This window comes from Apis cerana, linkage group LG8 (assembly GCF_029169275.1).
Source record: "Apis cerana isolate GH-2021 linkage group LG8, AcerK_1.0, whole genome shotgun sequence".
NCBI lineage: Eukaryota > Metazoa > Arthropoda > Insecta > Hymenoptera > Apidae > Apis > Apis cerana.
This window is the reverse complement of record NC_083859.1, coordinates 9,800,966-9,828,507: the sequence shown is the minus strand read 5'-3', so window position 1 is coordinate 9,828,507 and position 27,542 is coordinate 9,800,966. Positions and strand designations below refer to the sequence as shown.

Below are 27,542 nucleotides of genomic sequence, written 5' to 3'. Positions count from 1 at the left end.
TCGTAGAAGAGGTTGACACGTGATCGAACCTAGGCGGACTTGTTAGCTCACAAACGCTCGAGCAGACACAAGTTACTTCATTTTCGACATCCAAGAGTACCTCCCTTGGGCGACGGATGAGCCAAGTAATTCCATTCGAATATTCTCTCTCTCTCTCTCTTTCCTTCCGCTTTCATCCTCTTACACATCCTTAAATATCGCGTTTGCCCTTATTTTAAAAGCATATGGATTCCTTTGTGTTCCCCAGAAATTCTTGAGTTGGAAAATGATGTTTGCGTTCCGTTAGAAATAAAAATTCTAATCTTTTCTCGTCGAATGAATGATTAAATGATCGATTTTAAATTCATATTATTTTCAATTATCCAAGATTCGGATTCGAGCGATTGGCGACATTAAAAAAATAAATGAACGATAAGATCGATCGGCCTACAACTGTTCGTCCAATTGCATCGAAGAAGAACGTAACGAAAGACAGATTTAAAAACGTTCCTCGAAAGATTCAATTGAATTTCCCTCTTTCGCAGTGCAGTGACATAACTCATCTCGGATAGAAGCTTTTAATCATTCTTCTGAGAACTAGAACGAATTCAACTGTTGATGGCCTGGACACGGAACCGGCGCAAGTCCACTGACCCGAAAGTTTCGCCCGGGGCGAAGAAAATTGGAAGCATTGTCCGAAACACGTCGGTTTCCTTCCAAACGATCTGTTTCGATCCCGTGATTTTGTATCGGGCCACTAGAATTTTCTTTGTTCTCTACACCGTCTCTCGGTGTCTCTCCTGGATGTAAACACGTGTAAACACGCTGGCCGAGCTATTCGACGGGTTTTATATTAGAGAGCAACGATAAAATATTTCCTCCAACGATGTAAAAAGTGGAGATTAAAAAAAAGAACGTATCCAAAGATAGAAACGTTTTCAAACGTTCGCAAACATGCACGAACTCTACTCCAGTGTATCACTGTAAATTTTCCACTGTAAATGTAGCACTGTGAGAAAAAGTAGTCTTTCGAATGCGAAAGATTGCTCACCCGTTCAAAAAGTTTCGAAAGCCATCGCCTCAAATTTTTGTTAAACATTTCGCTATCGAGCACGCTACGTGCAAAAGTTCGGGGCCATCGAAATCCGGACACCCCATTCTGCCATAAAACAAAAAAAACCCGAGAACCGACCGAGCCATCGATAGTATTTCAGTTGTGGAGTAGCCCGCGCGAGGAGGACGTACGAGCGTCGAGTGGCGCGTAAATCAAATTCCCTTATAGTCCCATGGCGCGTCCGGCGCGGTTCGTTCCGGCCGTGAAAATACGCGGCCCAGGTTCTATATATATATATAAATACGCGAAATAAAATACTGGGAAGAGCGGAGTTTTGCCGCGTTTCTCCGTTCCCGTGGGTGCCATTTTCGATGGGCCAACCTGTCGGCCACTCTTCCTACTCCCAATTGAATCAATGGCCCTTCCTTCCCTGCACCCCTAATAGCGGCCCACGACAGACGGCTATTGGATTTCAATTCGATTCGTTGCTTCGCGCGACTGTAATATCGATTTGCTCGAAGGGAACCAGTAGGTAAGGTTAATTGGTCGTGTTTGTTCGTTGTTTGTTAAGGTTTTTTGAGGGGGGAGAGGGAGAGATTGTACGTTTGAGATTGTTTGTCAAGGTTTGACGTGCGTTTTGAGATGTGTATATTCATCGAATGATCGCTTATTAGAAATTTCATCAGGTTTAAAATATAGTTGTACGTTTAAGATTTGTTCACCAAGGTTTAGAGTTCAGAGTCTTTTTGTGGAGATATGTTATTTTCGAGCGATTACTTGCTGGGAAGTTTCATCAGGTTTGGCATGTATGTAAATTCTTCCACTGCGGTAGAAGTGTAATTATTGGATCGAATGTGTGATGATTTTTATTAGAAAAATACGAGGGAACGAGGTCAACGAAACATGTTCCAACCGAATTTACCTCCGTTTAAACTTCATTCAACAACATTCCGTCGGTATTAAAACATCAAAGACTACTTGTTTAACACTCGCTCCTTTTCAAACTTGGTGAAACATTCCTCGATTCGCTCGGAGCAGAATCGAGGTTCTATTGTGTTGGCGGGACATTTAAATTAATCATAGATGAGAGGGGGTGTGGTTCTATTTTTCCAAGCCTCGAGCGTTTTTTAACCTTCGCAAAAAGAGATGGTCGAGCACGAAAGGGAAACAAGGGTGACGCCACACACGCCCAGTTGGTGTGTGCACTTTAAATGGAGGGGCTGGGCACCCGTATAAATATGGAAATTTCGAAAATTGAGTTAGCCCCGGCGAAGTGTCGTCGAGTTTTTTTTCTTCAAGGTGAACCGTGGTTGTCGCTTGATTTTTCCGCGAACTTCTCGCGATTAAACTCGTTCGTTTCCACCAAGAATAGAGATAGATTAGTTTTTATTAAGAAAAAATTGTTCGACGATGACGTGGATTGATTAAGGTTGATTGCATTCGAAACGATATCGAATTTTTTGCGTTCAATTTATCGAGAAGTTATCGAGAATCTTTGGATTCAAAGATTTTTCATTACCTCGAATATTGACATTTTTTTTTTAAATTGTCGTCTTACTTTCAAATGCACCTCCACACCGCCAGTCCAAGTTTTCAAGTCTCTCATTCAACTTCTCAAATTTTTAAGTCTTCCAACTTTCGCATCTTTAAGTCTTCAAACTCTTCTTACTCCTTTCGATCTTCAAATTTAAAGACATTTGAAAACAGTTAAAGTTTTCACTTTCGCAAATGCCATATAAACCACTTTCGAAACTAAGAAATTTCAAAATCTTTTCGATGCGAATTACACGCGAATCTTTTTACATGACACCTTCGTGATATATTCTCGATATTCTTCACGATTCTTTTTCACAATTTAAACAGAAATAAAGGAAAAGTTGAAGTTTAATTTTCGCTATTGCAACAGATGGAGATAATCGTCGATCAAATTTCTTCCTGAAATAATTCAACGATTCTATATAAGATATACGTATCCATGTTTCTAATTTAACAGAAAAATAAAGCTAAGAAATAAAGAGTAATTTCTAAAAGAACGTCTACTTGGAATAAAATATATCCAAGACTTCTAGCACTCTTAGCCATGCAGGTTCATCGAATATTTACCTGACCAGCGCCATTGAATATTCCCTGCTGGCAATAGATTTCGAGTACGGTGTAATACGAGGCGTTGTGGCGCTAGTGCGCACTTTACAAACCGGGTGTTCCTTAAATCACGATTTCAATCCTTTTTTTTCTATATTATACATTAATATATTAATATAATATACCTCATTGCATTTATCGTAGAGCAATACAACATCCTCGGCCAGCCAAATCAAACAATACATCTGAATCCACAAATTAATAATAAATATAAATCAAAGCTAGACTGACTTTTTGATTCTTTTCTGATTCGAGGATTAATAACATTCGATTGAAACCAATTGCATACTATTACAACACGGGATAATCGATTCTCTTCTCGAATAAAATTTGGCTAAAATTTTATCGTTAACGCTTCCGCTGAACTATTTTTAGAATATTATTTACCACGTATACGGGACACCCAATAGCGAAGAGGCGGAAGGTAAAACGAACACCATGAGAAATAGCGGAGGGCGTGGGGGTTGGCGTTGAGCGACTGGTCGAGGAGAGTAGGGAGTATCGAATTTTCACCCCATCCGAGAGCATTCGTATTAATATTTTACAGGATACCGGTGAACCTAGGTAAGCCAGCTAGAAACGAAGCTCGATGGTGCAGATGCGTGGCATCAATGGCGGAGAAAGTCGATCCCGGGTCTAACTTTCGCGGTAATGAACCACGGGGAAAATTGAAAAGACACCGAATACACCTGTCGATAAACCGTGCACACGATATTCCACGTAAGAGTTTTCAATGCTGGAATTTTATATGGGCGACTAGTCGAAAAATAATCGAAAATAGATGCTATCTAAGATGATAATGTAAGGAAACGTAAGGGAGAGGAAGGGGTAAAATTTTGAAAACTTCTTTCGAGGAATTGGGAAGGATTTTAATGATGACGTGCCTCTGAAATGATAATCATCCGGGAGAGATCGTTGCTTTTATTTGTTTGTAAATTTTTCAACTGTAATACTTCAACGTTCTCTCTCTCTTTCTCTTTCTCTTTCTCTTCGCCGTATTATTTTCGTATTAAATTTGAGAGAATGGAAAGAGAAGGAGGCGAAGTTTCTCTATTAGGAACTATCCTCAGACTACAATCTAGAAATTTCTAGAAAGGTCGAGTTCACTTTGAGAAACTGCGATAGAAACTTTGAGGGAATTAATTTGGAGAAAATTTTATAAGAGTAGAAACAGATAAAATCGAACGAGCGATATAATATCTGGCCAAGGAAAGGCAGCTCGCGATTTTTTATCATATACCGAATATAAAAAGGTATGGAACACAGGTGGGAAGGGGTGGTAGACAGTGATTGCGGAGAAAACAGCGAAAAGGAGGTAAAGAATGAGGGAAAAGAAAAGAAATCCGTAATAATCCGGGAAACGTTTCTTCCAGATTATTTCTGCCACTCTTTCTCCCCCACTTTTTTCCCCCCCATCCCCCACGGATGGTCTGAAGGGGATGGAGATGTCTCTGCTGCAGGTAAACGTGCGCGAGATTTATCTCGTGAGTTTTTCCCCGTCCCAGCTGCGTGAAAACTTGCCCACCCCCAATCCCTTCACCCCTTCTCACACGCACACGCACGCAATCTCCTCGCCGTCCTTTATTTATTTACTTAAAACGTCAACCCTCCCACGTAAGGGGGATGTAATAATATTTTTCGCTCGACGAGATAAATCTGCGATTAATTTCTTCTGGATACGTTCGTTGGAGTGGTAATTACGATGGTGGGAAGGATCTGGGAAGGGAGGATCGATTTTCTGAGGGGTTGTTTTTCGAACAATAATGGTTAATTTTTGTGAAAAAATTGAAAGTTATTAATATCGTTCATTTTTTTCATTATGTCGTAGATTTATTATCCGTTTAAAATATTATTGTCGGACAATTATTGAATTGACAATTAAATTTGTTAATTTGTAAGATTAGGCAAACGAGGGAAAAAAAGAAATATATTATTCGGCCAATGTGACAAAAACATTGAAATTTAATTAAATCAACGATAGAAATTCGGGGATCTATAGTTAATAAAGGGCGGAATAATTTCAGATAAAATTAATTAACTTGTAACGCGACGGATCACGTGATATTAATTAACTTCGACTATGGCCACGCGGTATAAATTATATCCCATTTCCCTGGATATTAAGTGTTTTTCTAAAAACTTGGATAAAAATAAATTCGCGCAACGTTCTACGATGACCACTACGAGATCAAAGATAAAATCAGATATACGTTCAAAATAACGTTAGATAAATTACAACAAGATGGAGTTTGCTTAAACAAAAATTTCAATCTTTACGAAATGAGACGTTCGTACAGGTAGTCGGCTTCTTTCTTCACTTATAAGGGATGCTATCGATATATTTATCGTGCAAACAGGTTCGTAATATGCTCGTGTAAAATCAATATTCTCGAATCGACGCCCAGTGAAAAATAGAATCACGTAGTGTAAACTATTTTCTCATGGCCTAATTCCCCCCCCCCCCTTTTTTTAATTAAACGAACAGCAACAGTACTTGCCATCGATTTTCCCTCGAATTTTTTTTCTTGCAACGATTCGGGGATATATTTTATTTTTATGGATCATCGATACTCGATACATTTGACATGGAATTATATTGAAAAATTTAATTGATCAGAAAATGAATACTTTTGAAAATTTTAAGGAGAGCAAGAATTTAAGAAGTTCCGAGGATAAATAATTGTGTAAATTGAACAACGAAGAATTTTACGACTTGTAGAAGAACATCGTCGACTTTTCTTCGATAAATTTCCCACGGAGAATCGACATTGAAATGCTTCTTGATTGCGAATAATTCGACTTGTTTTCCTCGGTGCAAACCTGTTTCGATTTCGCGAAACGCAAACGTCAAAACTTGGAATGGAGGAGCGTGGAAAATTAATTCGCGTTAAATTCAATGGGATTCGAGAAACTTTCAATGCCACGAAACGAAGCAACCGGGCGAGATCCTTCTTGCCGACAACTTCGATAATAAAGAAAGATGCAGATTCTGATTTGAATGATTATCATCGCCTCCTAACATTTTTTCTTTCTTTCTTTTCCAAATTTACATCGAGTTCACCGAAACTCACTGGACTATAGTTCAAGCCAAACGAAAATTCCAAAAAAACCCGTGTACGTAAAAAAAAAAAAAAAAAATGAGAATTCCACTCCTGTTCAAAGAGTATCATCGCCACTTGCACAAAGACGGTATCGATGCGGAGCAATTACTCGAGCCGCGGGCAATTAGCCGCAAGCGGCGCGAAAAATTTAAATAGTCCGTCTTCCGTGGCCTTAAATTGCTGCGGCCGGCTCGCCCCTGTCCTTCATCCATCTTCCCGTCATCCGAAAATTTATCTGCGGCCACGAGGCCCAGCCAGGATAAGGAACGACGCTAGCCAGGTGGAGAAAGTTATATCGCCACGGAAATTGAAGCTTCTTTGAGAGCCGAGCCAACAGAGGAAGCCAACAGAGGAAGGAATTAATATTTGGTCACGAATGTTTTGGCGCGTATATAGTCGCATTAATTGTTAAGTATAAACACGTATTGCAGTTTAATTATAAGCCCTGTGTAAATTTTATGTTACTTCAATGATAAGGTGTATAATAAAGTATATAATAGAATATAGTAATTTAGCCATGATATATGTATATTGCTGTATCCTATGATCAGAGTATTAATACGTTGAAAAATGAACTAGTTAAAAACGTCAATGTTATTATATGATACATTCATTATTGGTTTATAATAATATAACAATTCCATGTTACTCTAAATATAAAGTATCTTTGGTGCAGCAATGATACATGTATGTTATAATAACAAAGTGATTCTTTTACTATTGCTGTATTTTATCTTATCCAGAGTTGGGTATTATTGAAAAATTAATTAGTTTAAAATTTCAAATAACATTATTTTAAGCCTATGACAATGTTATTATATAATATATTCATTATTGGTGTATAATAATATAGCAATTCCATGTTACTCTAAATATAAAGTAACTTTAATTCATGTATTGCTATATTCTATGACCAGAGTATTGAAAAATTGACTAGTTAAAATACTCGAATAACATTTATTCGTAGCTATTACAATTAATCTGCTTTTCATATAGGCTTTTCGTTTGGCATTACAATTATTTGCGATTATTATTATGTTTTGAACGATAAATTATTAAATTTTGCCAACTGTCTATGATTATAACACGTTAATCTAAACATGAACAATCTTTGATACAGCAATACGTATGATATAAAATAATAAAATGATAAAATAATTTTTCCACTGCTATATCCTATGACCAGAGTTGAAAAATTGACTAGTTAAAAATTTCGAGTAAAATTATTATATTTTAATTACTTATTAAAATGAATAACATTTATTCATCATATTACACAATTATTATGAAGCAACTTTGACTATTAAATTTTGCCCAGCATTGCCTACGATTATAACACGTCATATGGCGTTATAATGTGCTACATATCATATGTTAATCTAAATATGAAGCATCTTCGATGCAGCGATACGTATACAATATAATAATAAAATAATTCTTCGATAACCATATCCCATCCCATACAACGAATCAATGTTACTCTATTCTAATTACTTTCGATTATAAATCATGTTCCATTTCGAAGGATCGATAAAGATCATTCGCAAAACGTTCCGTCCAAAAAAACCTCGAGTCCTTTCTCGACCAATCCACCCATCCGAAAGGGTGCAAAGTACCCAAGAAGCAGATGATCATGAAGAGAGGGTGATTCCAGCGATCCTTATCGGCGATTATCGCGGCAGGCCGCCATGATCCAGGCGCGTTTCCTTGGAGGAAACCCATTAAACCGGCGGCTCCAGCGCGAGAACGAAACGAGAATTGGGAACACGGGGTGGGAAAAGACCCGGCAGTTCCTTCGCCCGGCAGTGGTGATTAATGCGAATGGGGGATGCGGAAGAAACAAAGAATCCCGGCTGCTGAAGAACTTTTTCCATCCTTCGAACGAGATCTTGGGGTATCATTGAAAATTAGGCTGCTCGATTAAGGAATTGATCGTCGAACACTCGAGAAATGGAATTTTCGAAGGATTTCCCATTTCAAGGATTTTTAAGATGGAAATAAGAATATTTTTAGAAGATTGAAATTAGTATCGCGATTGCGGAAAAGTTATACATAGTGTATAACGTATTATCACTTCACTTTTCCTATTAATCTGTTTAAATTTTTAGTAAAAATGGAAAATCGATTAAAACAACGATTAAATTAATCTATTTCCTTTTTTTTTTACTATATTACAGTGATATTAAGACGAAAAAGAGAGAGAGAGAAAAGAAACGTATTAATAAATTTAATCTTTATATTATCCAATCCAAGTTGGATTCTTAAGAGCAATCCCAGTAAAAAAAAGATTCAACTTCTAATAAGAATTTAAGAACTTGAGATAGCGTTAACCTTTTAACGTGGAAAGATTATATTATACACGTCTCTTTTAACAAAATTAACTTCTTTAATAGCTTCGTCTTAACACGCACACACGCATATATACATAATGTCCTTATTAAAAGAAATTTCAATCAAAAATATTTCCCAAAAATTCTTCTTGAATCTTAGAAACTAAAAAGAAAATATTTATTGAAAATGTTCTTGGCGCTTTTCATTTTACCCTCAAAATTCACCTAAAATTAACCTAATCCAAACTATAACGGGGGAGAAAGAGCAGAAAAACGCGCGAACAAGAGCTGGGATAGGATAAATGGTGGCGATTTCGCGCGTAACAGAGAAGACGAACGGGGACGAGTTTAAATGTCCAAGAGCGGTGAAACGAGTGGAGCAACGGAACCCCCGTGGAGGGAATTTATGGGAATGGAGGGGTGGAAAACACGGACGGCCGGCAAATATTAATGCGCTCATTAGCCGCTCTTCATATTCATGCTATGAAAATTCATCGTTTATTATGTAACGATCGCCGGCGGCGGCCAACTGGCTGGATAAAATCCACGCTGGATTACCGATTAACGCTGATCGACGGTTCCCGATATGCCCGATTTTCGAAATCCCTCCAATTTCCGAAAGTTTTGGAAATTTTTATCATTTCGAACGAGTCTTTGTCTTCTTCCTCTTCTTCTTTTTTCGATTTCGTTTCCCCGTCTGTACATTTGTGCAGAAACAACAAACTCGAGAAATATTTGAGGAATGTCGAGAGTTTTGACAGCTTCTGAGTCGATTTTAATTCCTCCATCTTTTTCATCTTGAATTTGGGATGGAAACGTTTCGAGAATTCTTCTTTATTAGATATTTCCTTTTATTCGTGTTTGCTAAATTTGTTTAGAATCTAGGAATCTAGTTTTCCCTCTGGTCGAAACTTTAGACATTCGATCAAACTTGTATTCCTTGCTCACTTTATATTTATGGAAAAAAAAAAGAATATATTCGGAAATCCACGTTTCGCGTGGAAAAACCTAAAAAATAACGCGAATAAATATGAATTAATTAAATTTCAAATACGCGATATTTCTGTTGGTATATTTCCACGAAAATAAATCGTTTCGTTTCACCTCCTCGACCACCCTCTCCTCAACTCAATTATATATAACGGCGACCACTATTCAGTTCCACTTATTTCAATAACACAATTACATCCTTCATGCACAGCCTCCAAGTGTTTGAAAAAGATCGTGCCAGTTTCTGTTCGTAACCCTCCCCCTCGTACATCTCAGCCGAGAAACGGCCGCAATAATGCGGCCTGGCCTCGTTTGCGCGCCACCAGCCGCATACGCCGGGATACCGGAAACGAGGTGTCCGCGGTTATCTTTTTAGAGCAGGCCGCGCAACAGGGGCCGAAGAGAATACGCGCCAAGAGAGAAAGAGAGACGGGGACGGGAACAAAGCGGGAGGGGGACGACGTGTAACAGCGGTGAAATGCTCCATGATACGATTGTGCCACGCGAAAAACACGCGTCGACCCGATTCCACTCGCCACCGTTCCTTCGTTCCTTCGGTGATCGTGGGGATACCGATGATGATGGTGGTTCGATTGAAGTTTTAGCCCAAGTCGAGGGAGAGAAAAATTGGAATATTTGGAATTTTTTGAAAAATTAAACTTAGAGATTGAACTTATTAGTTTGGAAGAATACAAAATTCGTAGAGGAAACGTTGCTAAAAATTTTACTCAAAGGTTCGTGAGAAATAATTCGATGACGATGGTGCTCGTTCGATTGAAATTTTAATCGAAGTAGAGGGAGAGAAAAATTGGAATATTTCTTTCTGAAAAATTATTAATTTGGGAGAATACAAAATTCGTAGAGAAAACGTTGCTAAAAATTTTACTCAAAGGTTCGTGAGAAATAATTCGATGACGATGGTGCTGATTCGATTAAAGTTTTAGTCAAAATCGAAGTAAATTCGTAAGGGAGAGAAAAATTGGAATATTTCTTTTTGAAAGATTATTAATTTGGGAGAATACAAAATTCGTAGAGAAAACGTTGCTAAAAATTTTACTCAAAGGTTCGTGAGAAATAATTCGATGATGATGGTGCTAGTTTAATTGGTGAAGTTTTAGTTGAAGTCGAGGAAGAGAAAATTTGAAATATTTCTTTCTGAAAAATTATTAATTTGGGAGAATACAAAATTCGTAGAGGAAACGTTGCTAAAAATTTTACTCAAAGGTTCGTGAGAAATAATTCGATGACGATGGTGCTGATTTAATTGAAGTTGAAGTCGAGGGAGAGAAAAATTGGAATACTTCTTTTTGGAATTTTTTGAGAGATTAAACTTATTAGAGATTGAAACGAATTCTATAATACGCTAGAGAAAGTGAAAATTAATTTAAGATAATACAAAATTCATAGAGGAGAAATTTTACTTCGTGAGAAATAATTCGATGGTGCTGGTTCGATTAAAGTTTCGGTCGAAGTCGAAGTGAATTCGTGAGGGAAAGAAAAATTAGAATATTTCTTTTTGGAATTTTCTGAAAGATTAAACTTGCGACAATGTTTCTTCGCGCTATATTTCATAGAAACGAATTCTATAGTACGTTAGAAGAGGTGGAAAATTAAATGGTTTGGGAGAATACAAAATAAGAGGAAACGTTCCATTGAAAAATTTTACCCTTTAAAGGTTGTCGAGAAAAGATTCGTGAGAAATAACTCGTGCTCATCCCCGATCCAACTGGTTGGAAGGGTAAAATCCATCGCAGGGCATTAATCACGGGCCAATTTCTTTAATTAAACCGCGACAGAGCCTAACAATTTCCTGTCCCTTTTCCCCTTATCACGAGGGGAGGGGATGGAAGGAAAGGAGCGCAGTCGATCGGGGAAAAATCCTTTGAAATCCTGCGCTTCAAAGGCGATGGAAGTTTGACGGCGATGTCACAGGCAATCCACTTCCGGTCTTATTTAGTAAATCGACTCCCCAGGCCAACCTCCCTTCCCCTCCCCCTATTGGCCAAGGGTGGAAGCACGAGTCTGAGAGAAGTATCTCAGCAATAAATATATCGGCTTATGGTCGTCTCGAGGAGTTTCACGAGTCATCGGAAGCTCGAGAAGCCAAACTCTCTGCTCGATGAAATAGCACTGGGATCCCTTTGGACCCTTCCCCCCTCCCCCGATCGCCACGGACCACGCACTCGAAATATCGAGACAACCAAAGAACTCGAGGATTCCCTTATCTTAGATGCCGTTCGAGATGGATTGAACGAGGAGTTTCCACGTGTTTGATCGCACACAAACAAGTTGTTTCTTAATGGATCTTTCTTTCGTTCGTTGAATAATTATATAAAAAATTATTTATTCACAATTCGACGTAAATAAAACGAGTAATATCGAATATTAAAAAAAAAAAAAAGAAAAATATCGAAAATAATGGATTCATCGTCGATTCCTGCACAGTTATAATTTAATCGCGAGAAAAGAGGTATAAATGTTGAAAATTTATAAGCATCGTGAGGAGCAACTTCTTCACTCAAGGATTATCCAAGGATAACGATCGGATATGGGTACACGCACTTCCGGCGCGACACGGGCGGAAGTTCGATGCTAGACTCCGAGTTCGATCCAACCCGATAAAGTGGATTCGATCGAGGCTCAGAACACGTAACGCGTTATCTATTAACCCTCCGCTTGATAAACGATTCGCTTCCTTCCATAAACGTGAACTTCGAGCGTAAATCGACTGGAAAAGGGATAAGCTAGTTGGATATTCGAAACCGTTCTGGTTTCCTTTCTTTATTCCATTCGAACGTTTTTCTTTTTATTTATTTATTTATTTATTTCACGAAAAAACAGCACGATGGAATAATTGCGATGGACTGATGTATAAGAAAATTTACTTACTTCTAATTTAAGAAAGTGCTGTCTAAATCAGTCTATGCTCTACATTTTTTCTTGTCGATTTACGTCAAAACACAATCTTTTCTTCAAGTTGTATAAAGTCTAAAAAAAAAAAAAAAGAATCATAATCAAAATGTCTCACGATCGTTTCGCCTTGCCTCGAGAATAAAAACTTTAAATCAAACCTCGTCAAACCATGTCAAAGAAGACACGGGGATATAAAAATATCCCCGAAAGATCAGAAATAATCTAAGATCGTATCCAATTCTCTTATCCAACCCTCTCCCTCTTCGAACTTTGTCAAACAATCGAAGAAAAAAAATGAAAATCTAAAGAAACAAATCAAAAAAAAGATACAAATCTAAAAAAAAAAGATCACAATCAAAATGTCTCACGATCGTTTCGCCTTGCCTCGAGAACAAAAACTTTAAATCAAACCTCGTCAAACCATGTCAAAGAAGACACGGGGATATAAAAATATCCCCGAAAGATCAGAAATAATCTAAGATCGTATCCAATCCTCTTATCCAACTCCTCCTCCCTTCAAACTTGGTCAAACAATCGAAGGAAAAAAATATGAAAATCTAAAGATACAAAATCCGTCGTGTCTTCTCTTATTTCGATCAACCCGCCAGTAATTGGCCCCCGCGATCTTACAAAGGAATAAAATCGTGCGGGATCAAAATCCCCGGAGCGCGCGCACATTTCTCCATGTACCATGGCCATTTCCTTCATCGTGGCAGAGCTGACTCGACGAATGGAATTTCCATGGCAAGGAATCTATTCTCGCGACGGGCTGACGTATTCGCAGCTCAGTGAAAGTAATCTATCATGTGACGGATAACGCGATATCCCGGATCACGAAGATCCTTCACAGAGAGTTGGATATCCCTTGGATATCTTTTGTAGAGTCGTATCGTGCGCCCTGCCCGTCGAGCACGGACGCAAAGGGATTCTTTTTTGAGAGGAAAAAAAGACAAAACGACGTTCCATGGCGTACGTAATTCACAACGTCATAAATTTAAATTATAGATTAAGATTATAATCCGAACCATTATAATCCAATTACGATCTACGATGGCTTTGTTACTCCGACTATATCTAGATGGAACACGAGTTGTATGCTTTTTTATACTTTAAGTATAGTTTAATTAAAGCGAATGAGAGCTATATCGCAATGCACCCCTAACTCTCTCATCTCTATCTCTGTTCGACAACTATTGCATAACTCAATAGTGGCGAGAAAGGAATTTTCAAAGGGGGGAAAAAACAAATTTTCGAGAAATATTTCGTAAAAATGATTCGAAAATGCCCTAAACGGAGCGGAGCAAAGGAACGATCCCTTTCGAAAGACTTGTCACCATTCATTCCTCTTCCAGTTCGATGAAAAATGCGGGTGACACAGTGTCGAACTAGATCGCAGCTATTCACAGTGTACACGGAAATGAACGTGCACTCTCGCAAGTTGGAGCTTTGAACGAGCCACTCCTCGCCTTTTCTTCGAGTTTTGGCAAGAAGACGTAGACATTTTTCACGCAATAACGAAAATCCCCAAGAGGTAGTAAATCCTCGGAAAGAGAGAGAGATTAATCATCGTGACCAAAAGACGATGTAATTAATTGACTCGTGAAAAAGGCGAGTTGTTAATCGGTTACAATTAAATATCTCTTCGAGATTCGATCTTTTCATCTTTCCCCCTCATCCTTTTTTTTTATCCTACAAACAAACGTCATCGAATTATTAAATATCCTTGATACAGTGAATTACAGTATATAAATAAATTGCAATTTTCTTTTGCTATTTGCTAAAAAAAAAAAAAAGGAGGGAAAAAGAATTCTCGAAGGAAGAAACAAAAGTTATTTTTTCCCAATTTTCCAAATTTCGAAAAAGAATTTGAATTCCGCGGGAATAAAAATTTCGCAATATCGATGATCCATCCATCGCTCGTAACTGCTCGCAATTTTACGACGAACGAAGGAATTTTATTCATCGTCGTGGATAAGTTCGGTAAATGACTTATGCATGTTTCGATACGGGCGGCCGTTTTCATGGCCGAGTTTTATGCGAGTGGCACGGTTGCATATAGCCGAGCGGAGTTTACGCGGAGCAGCGAGTTGACTGGTTTTACTGGCGGGCGACGAGCACTCTTTTACGAACTGTCGAAGAAGGTATAGGACAGAGATTCCTGACTCGCGATCGACCCTTATATCCCATTCGCTATTTTCATTTAAGCCGTTAAATTATTCGCGTCGAAGCACGGGTAGCCAGATAATCTAGTTTTCTTTTTTTTACAGTTTATCCCGAGTATTTTATCCCGTTTCTCATCCGTTCATGCGGATCCTTGAATTTTGAACGGGGTGCCTCGACAAACCGAATGAAATTTTAACTTCCGTTGTATTTTTATCAAACGTGTATACACGTGCATATACATATATATACATACGAAAAGTTAGTACTCACGTTGGGATTAAAATTTGTGGGGAAAATTTTATCCTCCGTTAAATTTTCCCAGGTTCGCGATATTGCGTTAGATTATTACAAAAGTATATTTGAAGAAGAGGAATATTAATTATTATCGGGGAAATTTTATTTTTGTGAAATAAAAATTGGCAAAGGTCTACGATTATAAAATACAATTTTCCTGGCTCGTCGTGTCATCCATCAAATCGAAACATTTAATATATTATTTTCGAAATTAATCGATAAAGACATCTCTTCGTAATATGGAAAATCTATCGTTTCACAATTGAGATGGATAGAAAAAGAAATGCGCTTAGGATACACCGTTCCTCCGCCGTGCGGAGGAATCCAAGTCTGAAAAATTAATTAAAATCGTCCGCCTCCGGGGTCCTTGCCGATCTATAAACCGAATGAAAAATTAATATTTCTTTCTTTCTTTATTGTGCGGGCGCACACAAGTGAAATTTCGTATTAATTAAAACGCGGTCCTTCGAACGCGGTGTTCGAAAAATAGGAAACGGGAATTCTCGTCGTTCTGTCAAACCCATGTGCATATTTTCTATAAGTTTCAACGCGATGGGAAATAAATAAAAATTCGATTTCAGTTTCCTTATGGCACAAGTGTTGAATAATCAAGGAATACAAAATATTTCGAGAATTTTAAGAAACGCGCGATTCTTATTTCCTTTCTTCTTTATTCCACTACTTTTCATCCTCTTCCCTCTCAGTTATCGACTTCGCTTGTTGTTTATATCTTCTCGTAAATAATATAACGAATACGTACCACTCCGTCGGTTTCTTATTCATTTTTCAAAATTGTTGCATATTTATACAATTATCCCTCTCGTTTCATTTCTCCTGTTCTTTTTCCTTTTATTATCATTTATTATTAATTTTTAAACATAGAAAGGAGAAACCTGATATGACGATTCACGACGATGAAAATTATTACTCTTCGAAGAGATTTTGATCGATCCCGATTTTCACGTAATTTCGCAGGTTGATACATTCTGTCGTATGAGGAAAAAAAAGAAAAAAAAGTCGAATTAGCTAGTCGAAATAAGAATAGAAATCTTCGAAACGAAACAATAATATCAGGAGTTAAAAACGCGGCCCCTCTCAATGGACTCGTGAAACGCGAGATTCCGCTCGTTTCCTCCGCGATCCGTCTTCCTGTAAGCACGAAGGAGCACCTCCCTTCTCCCCCTCCCCTGCACCCTTTCTTTCACAGCTCTTTTCACGATCCACGCCTGGCGAGCACATCAAAGCGTTCGCCCCTCGGAATTTTCTCCTGCAAATTTTCCTTCCCCGAATAGAGGAACCCATAGTAATTTCCGCGAGACCGATCTCGCCCCAGAAATATATATATATATATAAGCAAGAAATTTTGGATCTGATCCTCGTAAAGATATTAAATGACCGACAGAACGAAATTACGTTACAAAATCGATACGCGATAAACAGGGAATAATCTTTGAAAAGAAACGATCAATTAGCTGGTAAACGCTAGCTTCTGGGAAAATACGCGTAAAATTCTTCTGTTAGCGTCAGTTCGAAAAAAAAAAAAGAAAGGAAAGGAAAGAAAGAAGAAATTTAAAGGAAAACGGAGAAGTTGTAAAGTACGAGCTATAAGAACAAAGAAAAGTTCATCAAAAACTTGCTTCGTTACCGAGTAAATATAATAATATATATATAATAAATTTTCTCTTGTACCAATTGTATTTTATAAAAAAAAACAAGTTCAATTTAAACAAATCTAGATCAACATTACGTTACAACGCATCGTGTAGAAATACAACGCAAATGTTAAAAAGAAAAAAAAAAGGAGAAAAGGGCGCAAAGTACACCGATAATGAAGCGGAAAATAAGAGAGAGAAGGTAGGTGTAAGTGGTAACGGCCGACTTGCAACGGCGTCGAGCATGTCAGAAACATGTTTGACTCTAACGATAGCCGCTGGGTTACCCGCTGATAAGGCCTGTCCTCGTTTATGCGGAAAATAAAGATAAGCCACGGCCGAGGGCGAACAGTTTGTGCAACAGTTCCATTAAAAGAACCAAGAAAAACAACGTGGCCAAGAGGGGGTGGACGAGGAGCGGAGGGGATAATGGAATCGACGTGTATATGCACACAACATGCATGGGGCTGAAGGGGAAGGGGGATGACGTCGAGCTTTCGAGCATAATTTGCTGTTTACCCTGGGCGAAATAGAATTTTAACGAGCAAAAAGCTGGCGAGTGATCGATACCCCGATACGAAGATCGTTTTCTTGGAATCAAAATGGTTTGTCAAAAGGGGAGGGGGAAGAATGGCAAAGAATGAATTTCCTCGAAGAACAAGAGCCTCGTTGATTATTCAATACTTTCGTGTTTCGAAGTGGAATCTGGATGATTTAGATTATTTTCTTGCTCGTTTTCCAAATTCCATCCCTTTTCACGTTTAATAATTTCGTATATGTAGAAATTATGTTTTGTGAATACTTTTAGAGATTTTTTTTTCATAAATTTTTCATGGAATTTGGAATCACTGTATATTTACGAGTCCAATCGGGGAAAAATTCACTTCGCGTTGAATATAATAGTTCAATCGTTATACTCGCGATACACTCGATCCCATCACTACTGGCGAATTTAACGATTAAAAATCGTCCGCAAGGCGATATCTCTTTTCCTTTTGTTTTTACGCATAAAAAAATTCGAAAAAGCAAATTGGAAAAGTAAATGTAAGAATGAATAAATTTAAAAAAAAAAAAGAAATAAGCGATGTATTAAAATGATCGAGGAAAAACAGGGCGTTCTCGGCGGAAAAATCGTCAGTTTCGCGATTCCTTTGTAAGAAGCGCGAGGAAAACGCTTGGCGCAACTCAGGACCAGGTGAAAAACTCTTTCTGGAAACTGTTTACGCGCCTTTGAGGAGCTGCAAATTGAAAGCGAAATAGGGTCGGATTTTCGTGCGTCGCGTGCCTCCATTTTTCTCCTCTGCCAGACACTTTAAGACCCCATCCACCCACTGTGTTTGCGCGCCTCTGTGTGTGCGGGTGACGATGGTGTCTCGTACAATCTCTCGCTATTTTCACGACGTATAAACGACGTGGAATCAGTGTTTAAGTAAGTGAAATTGTTCCTATCCGTGGGGGAATTTTCCTCGCGAATTATCCGCCCTGGAAATGTCTGTTACGGTGGAACTGTTTCTATTATGATTCCTTAGAGGAGATATTCCGTCGCGAGAGGTGTTCGAATATTTTTCAGATTTTTATTTTCCCGATAAAAATTGTTCGAAACGGAGGATTGACGCGTAACCGAGGAAAATTGCGAAGTGAATCCTACGTTTGTAAGAAAGAATATTTACCGTAATTGGAAAAAATACAGTTGTTAAAAATATGCAAAGTGTCCCAAAAATATACAAATATTAATTAATTCTGAGATAATTTCAACATTCTCCTTTGCAAAAACTTTCGGTATGGCTTTAAATAAAATTGGCCAATCACGATTACTTCAAAATATTTAGAATTTGGAAAAGAACACGTAACATTAATCTACGGATTTTTGCAATAAGAATTCGAGGTTTTATCCCGTTACCCACAACAGAATTATTTTTCATGGGCTTTCGTGTCCCTTGGTAGCCACCCTGATGATATGCAAATATATTCGTCTACATCCCCCCCCATGGGAAGTGTCTCATTTTATAGCGCAAGTAACGTAAGAGGGCGATACGATTTTCCCTGTTAAAACTGTCAACCGAGGTTCTAATATTTGTCCAATACAAATTGTTTACCGATGATACCTTTCCCGCGATATTTCTTTCCTGTCGAAAATACATACGTTTCAATTTTTATTCTTAATGTATTTCAAACTTAGAGAATACATTTTTAGATTCGAACAAAATTGACGAAAATGTTCGTCTTTAGTCCATTTAGTATCGTCTATTTAATATTTTTAAATCGATTGAAACAATGTCACATAATGCGAGAAGAACGTGAAATTCGAACGAGATACGTTGGTTAATAAAGTTATTTGCGTTTTAAGAAAAAGAAGCGGAATCAGGCCACGTGGACAAGCTGCGTGGAGGTATTGTTGCTTTATGGCTTACCATCATCAGGGACGCGCCCGCCCCTCGAGCGTACTGGAATTCCGGGACACTCACCTGTAAACAGAAAAAAAAGGGAACGATTAAATACCTTTTAATATTGTATAACTTTACATTTCTCGACATTTCTCTTATTACTTTTTTAAGCATTTTTTGATAATTAATCTCCGTTAATCCGATAATTAGCGATGGACAAAATGTACAATTATTGCGAATAAATAGTTACTTTGACGATTTATCGTGGTTCGAAACGTAATAATAATAATAATAATAATTGGAAAGAATCGTAATGCCAAAGGTTATACGAAAAATCGACTGTAATGTAACGAATAAATGTTATTCAAGCGTTTTAATAAGTTCAGATTATTTAAAGTAACTTTATTCGAAATTTTTAACTAGTCACTTTTTCAACGAGTTAATGGCCAACTCTGCATGTGGTATATTCGCGATATGAATATACTACTGGAATACATTTGTGGAACGGTAAATTTTTGCACGACGGAATGCGATATACGTATAATCAGTGACGGGGAAAATTTAATAGTTAAAGTTACGAATAAAGTTACTTCGATAATTTATCAGCTTAAAACGCGATAATAATAATAATAATGAAGAATCGTAATGCCAAAGATTATACGAAAAACGGATCGAGCATCTACGAATAAGTGTTATTCCAGCGTTTTAATAAGTTAATCAATTAAAGTATTACTTTATACGAAATTTTTAACTAGTTATTTCTCAACGGGTTGTTAACGTGTTTAATTCTGGTTAGAGAGGAATAGTTGCAGCGAATAGGCGGCAGAGGGCGCAGCGATCGACGCAAAAATTCTTTCCAATTATCTTTTCACTTATGATAGAAAAAGAAAAAAAAAGGAGAAGAAGAAAACATAGAATCCCACACTTTAATCGTACGTATACTATGTATAATTGCGTGTGCCTCGTCGTATACTCCGTTCTTCAATAATGCAACGCGATAATTTCATTCCCATTTAGAGAAAACAATGGAAGAAACTATCGACGATAGATTGAAATCTAATTTTACGGATCGTCGAGATAGAAATAGACTTCCACTTTCTAAAAAAATAAAAAAAGAAATATATACACGCGAAGGGGGAAAGAAGGAGCAGGATAAAAACACGTTAGAAACAATGTATTAGAGCGTCGAAGAAAATCGGCATCAAACGATAGCCAATATTGTCTGTTTACGAACCAGGGACCATTTTCTTGCCGTGATCGAGGGAGTGAGGAGGGGGCGGCGCAAGTAGTAACGGTCGACGCATCGTCAGACGCCGGAAATTAATCCAGGGGAACGCGTTTACATGGTCGGGGCGCTCATTCTGCGAGTGAATGCCGCGTCAGTCGATCAATTTCGCCAAGATATCCCGTGGTCTATTTAACCGAGCAACAACAAAAGCCGGGCGGGAACAACAGGGTGGGAACAGAGAGAATTCACCAAGAATGCCTCGAGACATCACGATTGAAAAATTATGTCGATGCCAGATTACGTGGCATAGTATTTTAAATACGTTCTTTTTTTCCTTCTAGGTTTATACTGGCGAAAAAAGGATATTATTGTACTCACCGACATCGAGTGTCTTATATATGTATATATATATATATTTTTTTTTTCTTTTAAATGAATGGAAGTTTACGAAGAGAGAAATGGAGAATAAATTATAAATATTGAAATTGAAAAAGAAAAAGAAATTATGAAGGGAAAGCTATTGAAAACGTGATATCCATGAGAGGATTTAAAAATATCCAAATTTTTTTATTTGCAAAAAAAGGGCGAGAGATATTCGCGACATTGCGAAGAATCTGAAAATATTCAAGACTTGCAAAAAAACTCGAATATAAAGATGTCTGATATAGATATCTAATATATGCAAAGAGTCTAAAAATATTCAATATCCAGGGAATATATCGCAAAAAATATACTCGAAGAATATTGGAAAACTATGAAGCAGATACTATAATATTTCCGAAAAAAAATTCCAAAATATCGGATATTCGAGAAAAAATTTTGAAATACGAAACTCCAATAATTCGAACATCTGGGGAAAAATTACGAAACATTCGGTGTACGATCTATCAAACCTTTTCGAAAGGATATGGAAAAGTACGAGATATCTAATATTCCAAAACATGTTTAATTCTAAAACACCAGAAGGAATTGCAAATGATAGAAACTTTGATACCCGATATTAATAATTTAAAAAAAAAAAAGAGAGAGAGAGAGATATCGAGAAAGGATATCTGCAAATCTGTCAAAGGGCGTGAAAAAAAATTATAAAATTCCCTAGTATTCGTGAAAAAATCTGATAATATCCGACACCCACGACGACCTCCTGCCTACACGCGTAGCTTCGATTCGCCTCCGCTTAAGAACAGAAGGGGGCGGTTCCATCGCTTCATCCCCGTGGAAATGCAACTTCTTTTGAAAAGCGGATCCGCACGAGGCTCGCCTCGTCACGCCACGTCCAATTTGTGCGTGCGTTTTGAAGAGCTGTCACGCGCGACCTGCTTTTCCAGGAAAATTCGCTTATTAGCATCGTTCCCTATTCCCGGATATAATATTAAAATTTTAACCACCAGCCTCGAGCTCCTCTCTTATTGGTTGTTTCGATGCTACTACAATTCTCCTTTTTCCTCCTTCTCTTTCTTTCTTTCTTTAATTTTTTTCCATTACCTTTTTCTCGAAAGAAATATTCTAATATTCTAATTTTCGCGAGGCATACTCGTGGAGAAAGAATTAATTGAATAGTGGATTATTGTTGAAAATGTAGTAGGATGGATATAATAAGTGATATTATTACACGTTTGTTAAATTATTTATTAAGGATTAAGATCGAACAACATTCAACGATTTTTAGAAAATAATTTTTTTTTTTTTTTAGCAAAATCATAGCACATAATCCTTAAGTCTAACGATAACTCTTAAAAATTTTCTTAAAAATTCTACAAAAGTTCATTGATCGGTCTTTTTTTTTATTATCACGTGTTCCGCGCAAAGCAATAATCGAAAACGAGCAGAAACGAATAAAAAAATCTGTTAAGAAATTCGTAATCTTTATACATATATATATATATATATTTTTAATTTTAGACTAACTTTCAAAATAGCAAAGTAACATTTAATGCTACAAGCATAAGCGACGACGACTCTTTAGATTCAGCATACGTAGGAAAAAATAATTATTAAATCCCTTGCTGTATATATTTTCGTTAGAAAGAGATTCTTCAACTGCATAAATGTAAAGCGCGGGAAAGATTCCCTCTTGGAAAGACTAAGATTCTCTTTAAAACATTCCTCCGGTTCCTCTATTAACATATTTCTCTATTTGCAATGTAAAAGAAAGAGAAGGAAAAAGGAGGGAGGTTTCCTCGTCCACGTGGGCCGTTTTAAATTAATACGGATCCATGGATCCAAGGAAAGGGAGAAATCTCGTCGAGAATTACCTTCTAGAGAGGTGAGGAAAAGTTTCCAAGAATTCCATCGATTCTGGTAGGCGATCGGGCTAAGGTTATACTAAATTGAGCCGCGCTTTTTCACGGCTTTCGAGCCGTGAAAAAATCGATAGCTCGTTGTTTGCGATAAACGAGCGCGTATATTTCTTCCCTCCTCCTCGCTCATTCATTTCGTATCGTTTTTAATATGAAAGTGAACCCAATCGATTATAGGAAACGTAGGAATTCGACTGTTTCCAACTCGTGGTTAGACGGCGAAATCGATTTATTAATGGAGGATGGCAAGAGCGAGTGCATTTGGATCATTGGTCATTGTTTGATCGATACAATACGTTTTTAATTATAACGGATAGACGATAACGTGAAATTTAATAATAAAATTCGTGAATTTCGTTCGTCATCGCTAATGTTTCATTTTTTACCTTTTAAAATAAATAAATCAAAGGTACTTTCGTTGAATAATTATAAATCAATGTGACAGTGTTTTCGCATACTCCTCGAAACAACTTTGAAATAATGGTTTTATGGAATAATTTTTAGAATTGTTATTAACGTCATAGAAGCATCTTCTTTTCAAGAAACTTTTTAAAAAAGATAAAAAATAATTGCGAATAACTCGGAACAACATCACTTCCTTTTCAGCATATCATCCTTTCATTGTCCGTAAAAATTTCCATTATTTGAAGAGAATAACACGGTAGTGAATTAGTTCATACAACAGGATAGGGAATTTTTCTGTTAATCCCTATTCACCTAGCTCCTCCAATGAGTTTTCCATTCCCAAAGATAAAGAAAACATAAATTTTACTTTACCGACGAACTTTCTTCGAAATTAATTAATTAATTCTCGTGAAATAAAAATATAGAGAAAGGAAGTACACACGGCTCATTGACGGCATCGTGAGTTGCTCGCAATAAGGATAAAAGCATAAGAATTTTAATCATCGCGTGTTGCGACTTGATTGGTAAGTAACCATTTGTCGTGATATATTTTTCGTGACACGTCATCTTGTAACACGTAACTATGTATTCACGACTTGGTCACGCTTCGCTGTTTCAATCAGCCGAAACTTTTCATTGCTCGTAAACTAACTCTAAAATAATCTTCGAAAGAAACGTGGCAAAATTTACGATGCTTAATTAATCGAGCCGATCGACGAGGAAAGCAACGAGAAAAATTTTATATTCGAGGATCCTCTTTGTTGATATTCGCCTTAAAAAGAAAAAGAAACGTAAAAAAAGGGAAAATTACGATCGCGCCTGTCCTCTAATTCACGACTTACAAACAGTTAAAACAAAGATTGCGCCACCCAATCGCGGGATAAAATCCTCACACGGGTCCTCTACTCGGGTTTCGCGCGCGAAACATACTCCAGACCCCTCCAAGCCCCCCTCTCACCCTGCCTCAACTGCCATTTACATGCGGCTCGCTCCTCCGTCCCCATAAATAGCGAATATCGAAGGACGACACAATCTTATCGGTCGCTCGTTGCCGACCGTTAAAGGGTGTCCGATAATGGCGAGCTTGAAGGGGAAAAAGCTGCCAATCGTGCAAGTTGCGTGACCTGCCTGATAAAATCTGATCGACCCTGCTTGCTCCACCGCGCTTCTCGACAATTCACCAAGATTCCTCTCTTCGTGGTCTTCTGGAGCAGTAGTTGTTCAGAATTCGATCCTAAATGTCTCTTAGACACTTTTTTTTCAACGTTATACTTCGATTCACTTCAAAGAGCCCGCTGAATCTCTTGATGAAGTTAGCTGCAATGAAAATCCCAGGGTACTTTCCAGAGGGTAAGTGAAAAAGAAGAACCATCCCTTCAATTCTCGATTCATAAATACAACCAAGATCGAAGCCTATAACTTGGAAATTCTTGTCTGCCAAGATTCCTCTTTTCCTGCAGTAGTTGATTAGGATCCTAAATATCTCTTGGACAATCGAGCAACTTCGTCAGAAAGTTCACGCGTATCAGTGAATCTCTTGATAAAGTTAACTGCAACGATATTTACCAAAGGAAAAATAAATAGAACCAACCAATTTGGAAATTCTTGCCTGCCAAGATTCCTCTTTTCGTGGTCTCCTGCAATAGTTAGAATTGGATCTAGCGTCTCTTAGACACTTTTTCTCTAAGATTATACAATCGAGCAGCTATAGAAAGTTCATCACTGAATCTCTTGACGAAGTTAGCTGCAAAATCCCAGGATATTTACGATAGCTTCCAAAAAATAAATAAGGATCGAAGCCTAAAGCCTACAACTTGGAAATGAATACGGATGAACGATTGTTCCATCCATCGAGCACAGGAAAAATAAAGAAAGAAAGAAAGAAAACATTCGTTTAGAACCCTTCGCTTCGTTCACGCTTAATTCCTCTAAGATAAAGCAAAGTGAAAGGTGGAGGAGAAAAAGGAAGAAAGAAAGAAAGAGGCATCCGGCGGAAGGCGACGCCTTCTAGGTGTATCCAACATCTACCTTCGCCTCGAAAGACGATCGAGGGTAGAGGGTTGGAGGGTATAGGTATGCGAGAGGAGAAAACTCGCAAGCCAGGGTGTAACGTTGCAACGAGGCAGGGCAATTTATCTTGTTGTATTAGTAAATGGATGATAATGACGTCTAGAGTGGAGGAAGGGGAAGGGGGCGGTGGTGGAAACTGTCGGAAGCCCCTGTAAGCAGCTGCAGTTACCGCCACCCTAGGCTGCGGCCGACTTAAGTGTACATGCATTAGTGTTGCGCTTTCCTTAAGTGTAGTACGTGGCCGTGTAGTCGTGACAGTTCGCGTCTATGAGACGAGGCTAAGGTGTATCTTTTTAAAGACACGTATTCCGTGTAGGATGTGTGTTTGTCGATACACCCATCCCGTTTCAACCCTAAGTGAAGTCGTATTTTGTTGTTCGAAATAGCAGTTGGTTTTCACGCTGTGCTAAAAAGATTCTTATTTCTTCTTTTTTTTTTTTATACAAGAAAACGTCTCCATCCTCAGTATCAATTTCAATTTTTCGATTACGATGAAAATGATATTTTTATATCAACGAGTTTTATGTAAGAATACACATCATCGATGCGTTGTAAAAATGAAACACGAAAATTCCTTCTAAGGAAAAATTCGAGGTAGATTAGGTCTAGTTTTAAATAGAGAAAAAAAAGAAAAACCAAGTTGAATAGGGAGAGAGAAGTTCTTTCTCCATTCGATTTTGAATTATTTATCGCGAAATAATTATAAAATGCAGAATACGTCGCAGGATATCGTAATAAAATTTTATCGATAACTCGAGTACGAATTAAACCTTTGCCCCGACGTAACCACGCGTTGTTTTAAACAATTAGAATATTTTTGCAAATTCCCACTAAAGTCTTTCTCTCCAGCGACCGAAAATTCTACATGCATCGACTCGGTGAATACCCGAGGCCAGTTTCTCCCACAAATTTCACCTCGAAAACGTCATTGTCAGAACGTTTCCAAGACGCCACGTCGGACGTCCCCTATTGTTTCTTGGCCCCATCGTAGAAACGTCCACCGGTTACAATACTAATTGGTAGCCGGTTGGTAAACAACCGTGAAAGCATCCGGAGAGCGGTCCCTTTCCCTCGCCACAAAGCCGGCCCGCACGACTTTTCCACCCCTGTGCAGCATCACCGCTCGAGGGTAACAATGGGGGGATGAACGGCCCTCGGTGTGTTCCAGCTACGAGCAAGCATAACGACTCGCGTAAATTGGCGGCGAGACTTCCCGCCTGTCTTCTTTGACGACCTCGCGATCCCTGAATCGATTTTCTTTTCTTTTTTCTTTGCTGAGGTGGAGTGGACGAAAGGGGAGGAGAATAAAAATTAATTGTATCTCCGGAAAGATTCTTCTTACGCGAAATAAAAGAGAACTGAACGAGTGAATTTGTCCGGATGAATTTAAGGAATAAGAGGAGTAATCCGTTCGATTTAGATGCTTCTATTGTTGCTCGGAATATTAATAAAAGCAATCCGGTATTATATTACTTTGATCGATATTTGAATTTCTATTGATACTTAATAGAATATAATACTAATATTTTATTATCAATAATACTGCGATAGAATAATGAGTATTAATATAATAATTCACGTAATAATAATTCTGGTGTAATATGTGTCCACTAGTAATACTAGTAATATAGTATATAGTACTTAGTACGTTATACTTGACATAGTATAATACTTATAATATTATAGTATAGTATAGTGATAGTGCTAATATATAATTCTGGTGATATATATTCACTATACTAGTAATATAATATTTAGTATATTATACTTGGCATAGTATAATACTTATAATGCATATACTCGTACATATATATATACTTAGTATCTCACTACTAATAATATTACAGTACAGTAGTATAATGCTAATATATAATTCTGGTGGTATAATACTATATTTATACTTTTATTTATACTTATATATAATAACTGATATATTTGATAGTTAATATATATTCGGTATAATGTGATACTAGTATAGTAAAAATATACTCGACCGGCCAATTACGCCACTCTGTATTTACTTGTTTCTTTCACAATGTATCGGTAATGCTGTTTTAACACGGCTGTCCCGCAATGGACGTTGACGAAAAAGATTGATAAACACACTAATGGATACTAATCGATAGAAAGACACGGGGAACAAAGCGAAGCGAAGCCGATTGTTGTCGGTTCGAGCCGCGAAAAAAAATAAATCTTCATTAATATCCACCAAGTTCGTTTAACCAAGGTCCTAATGAATCCTAACGCGTCCTTCCATTAATCTTCTTCCCGATTCCACTTTGCTCAAAGGCGGCGCGTGTAGCACGCATGCATCGTGACTATAATGCAGTCATCATAACTCACGCCTCGCGAGTTTCGAATACCCACGGTGATTCTAATTTAGTTGCGACGAACCGAGCCGCGAACAATGCAGCCTCCGCGGGCCAATTTACATTTTCGTTCGTCTGATGGAGAACAACGTCGACGATGACGACGTCGAAAAATCGTAGCAGGCAAATCCCGTGATAACTTCTTCTCGGTGAGTTTCTTGGATACTT

At 37.8% G+C, this 27,542-nt stretch overlaps 1 protein-coding gene across 29 annotated transcripts in view; it reads right to left on the bottom strand.

Moving 5' to 3' along the window:
- The window catches only part of LOC108002604 (polypyrimidine tract-binding protein 2), a 429,375-nt gene that overhangs the window by 146,638 nt on the left and 255,195 nt on the right, over positions 1 to 27,542 (bottom strand). For 17 of the 29 annotated variants that reach the window (XM_062078838.1, XM_062078844.1, XM_062078854.1 and 14 more), the window contains one exon: positions 19,030 to 19,083. The exons of the other annotated variants lie outside the window; for them this stretch is intronic. In XM_062078838.1, coding sequence (XP_061934822.1) covers positions 19,030 to 19,083 — 54 coding nt within the window. The remainder of the gene's footprint in view (positions 1 to 19,029; positions 19,084 to 27,542) is intronic. 29 annotated transcript variants of the gene reach the window in all.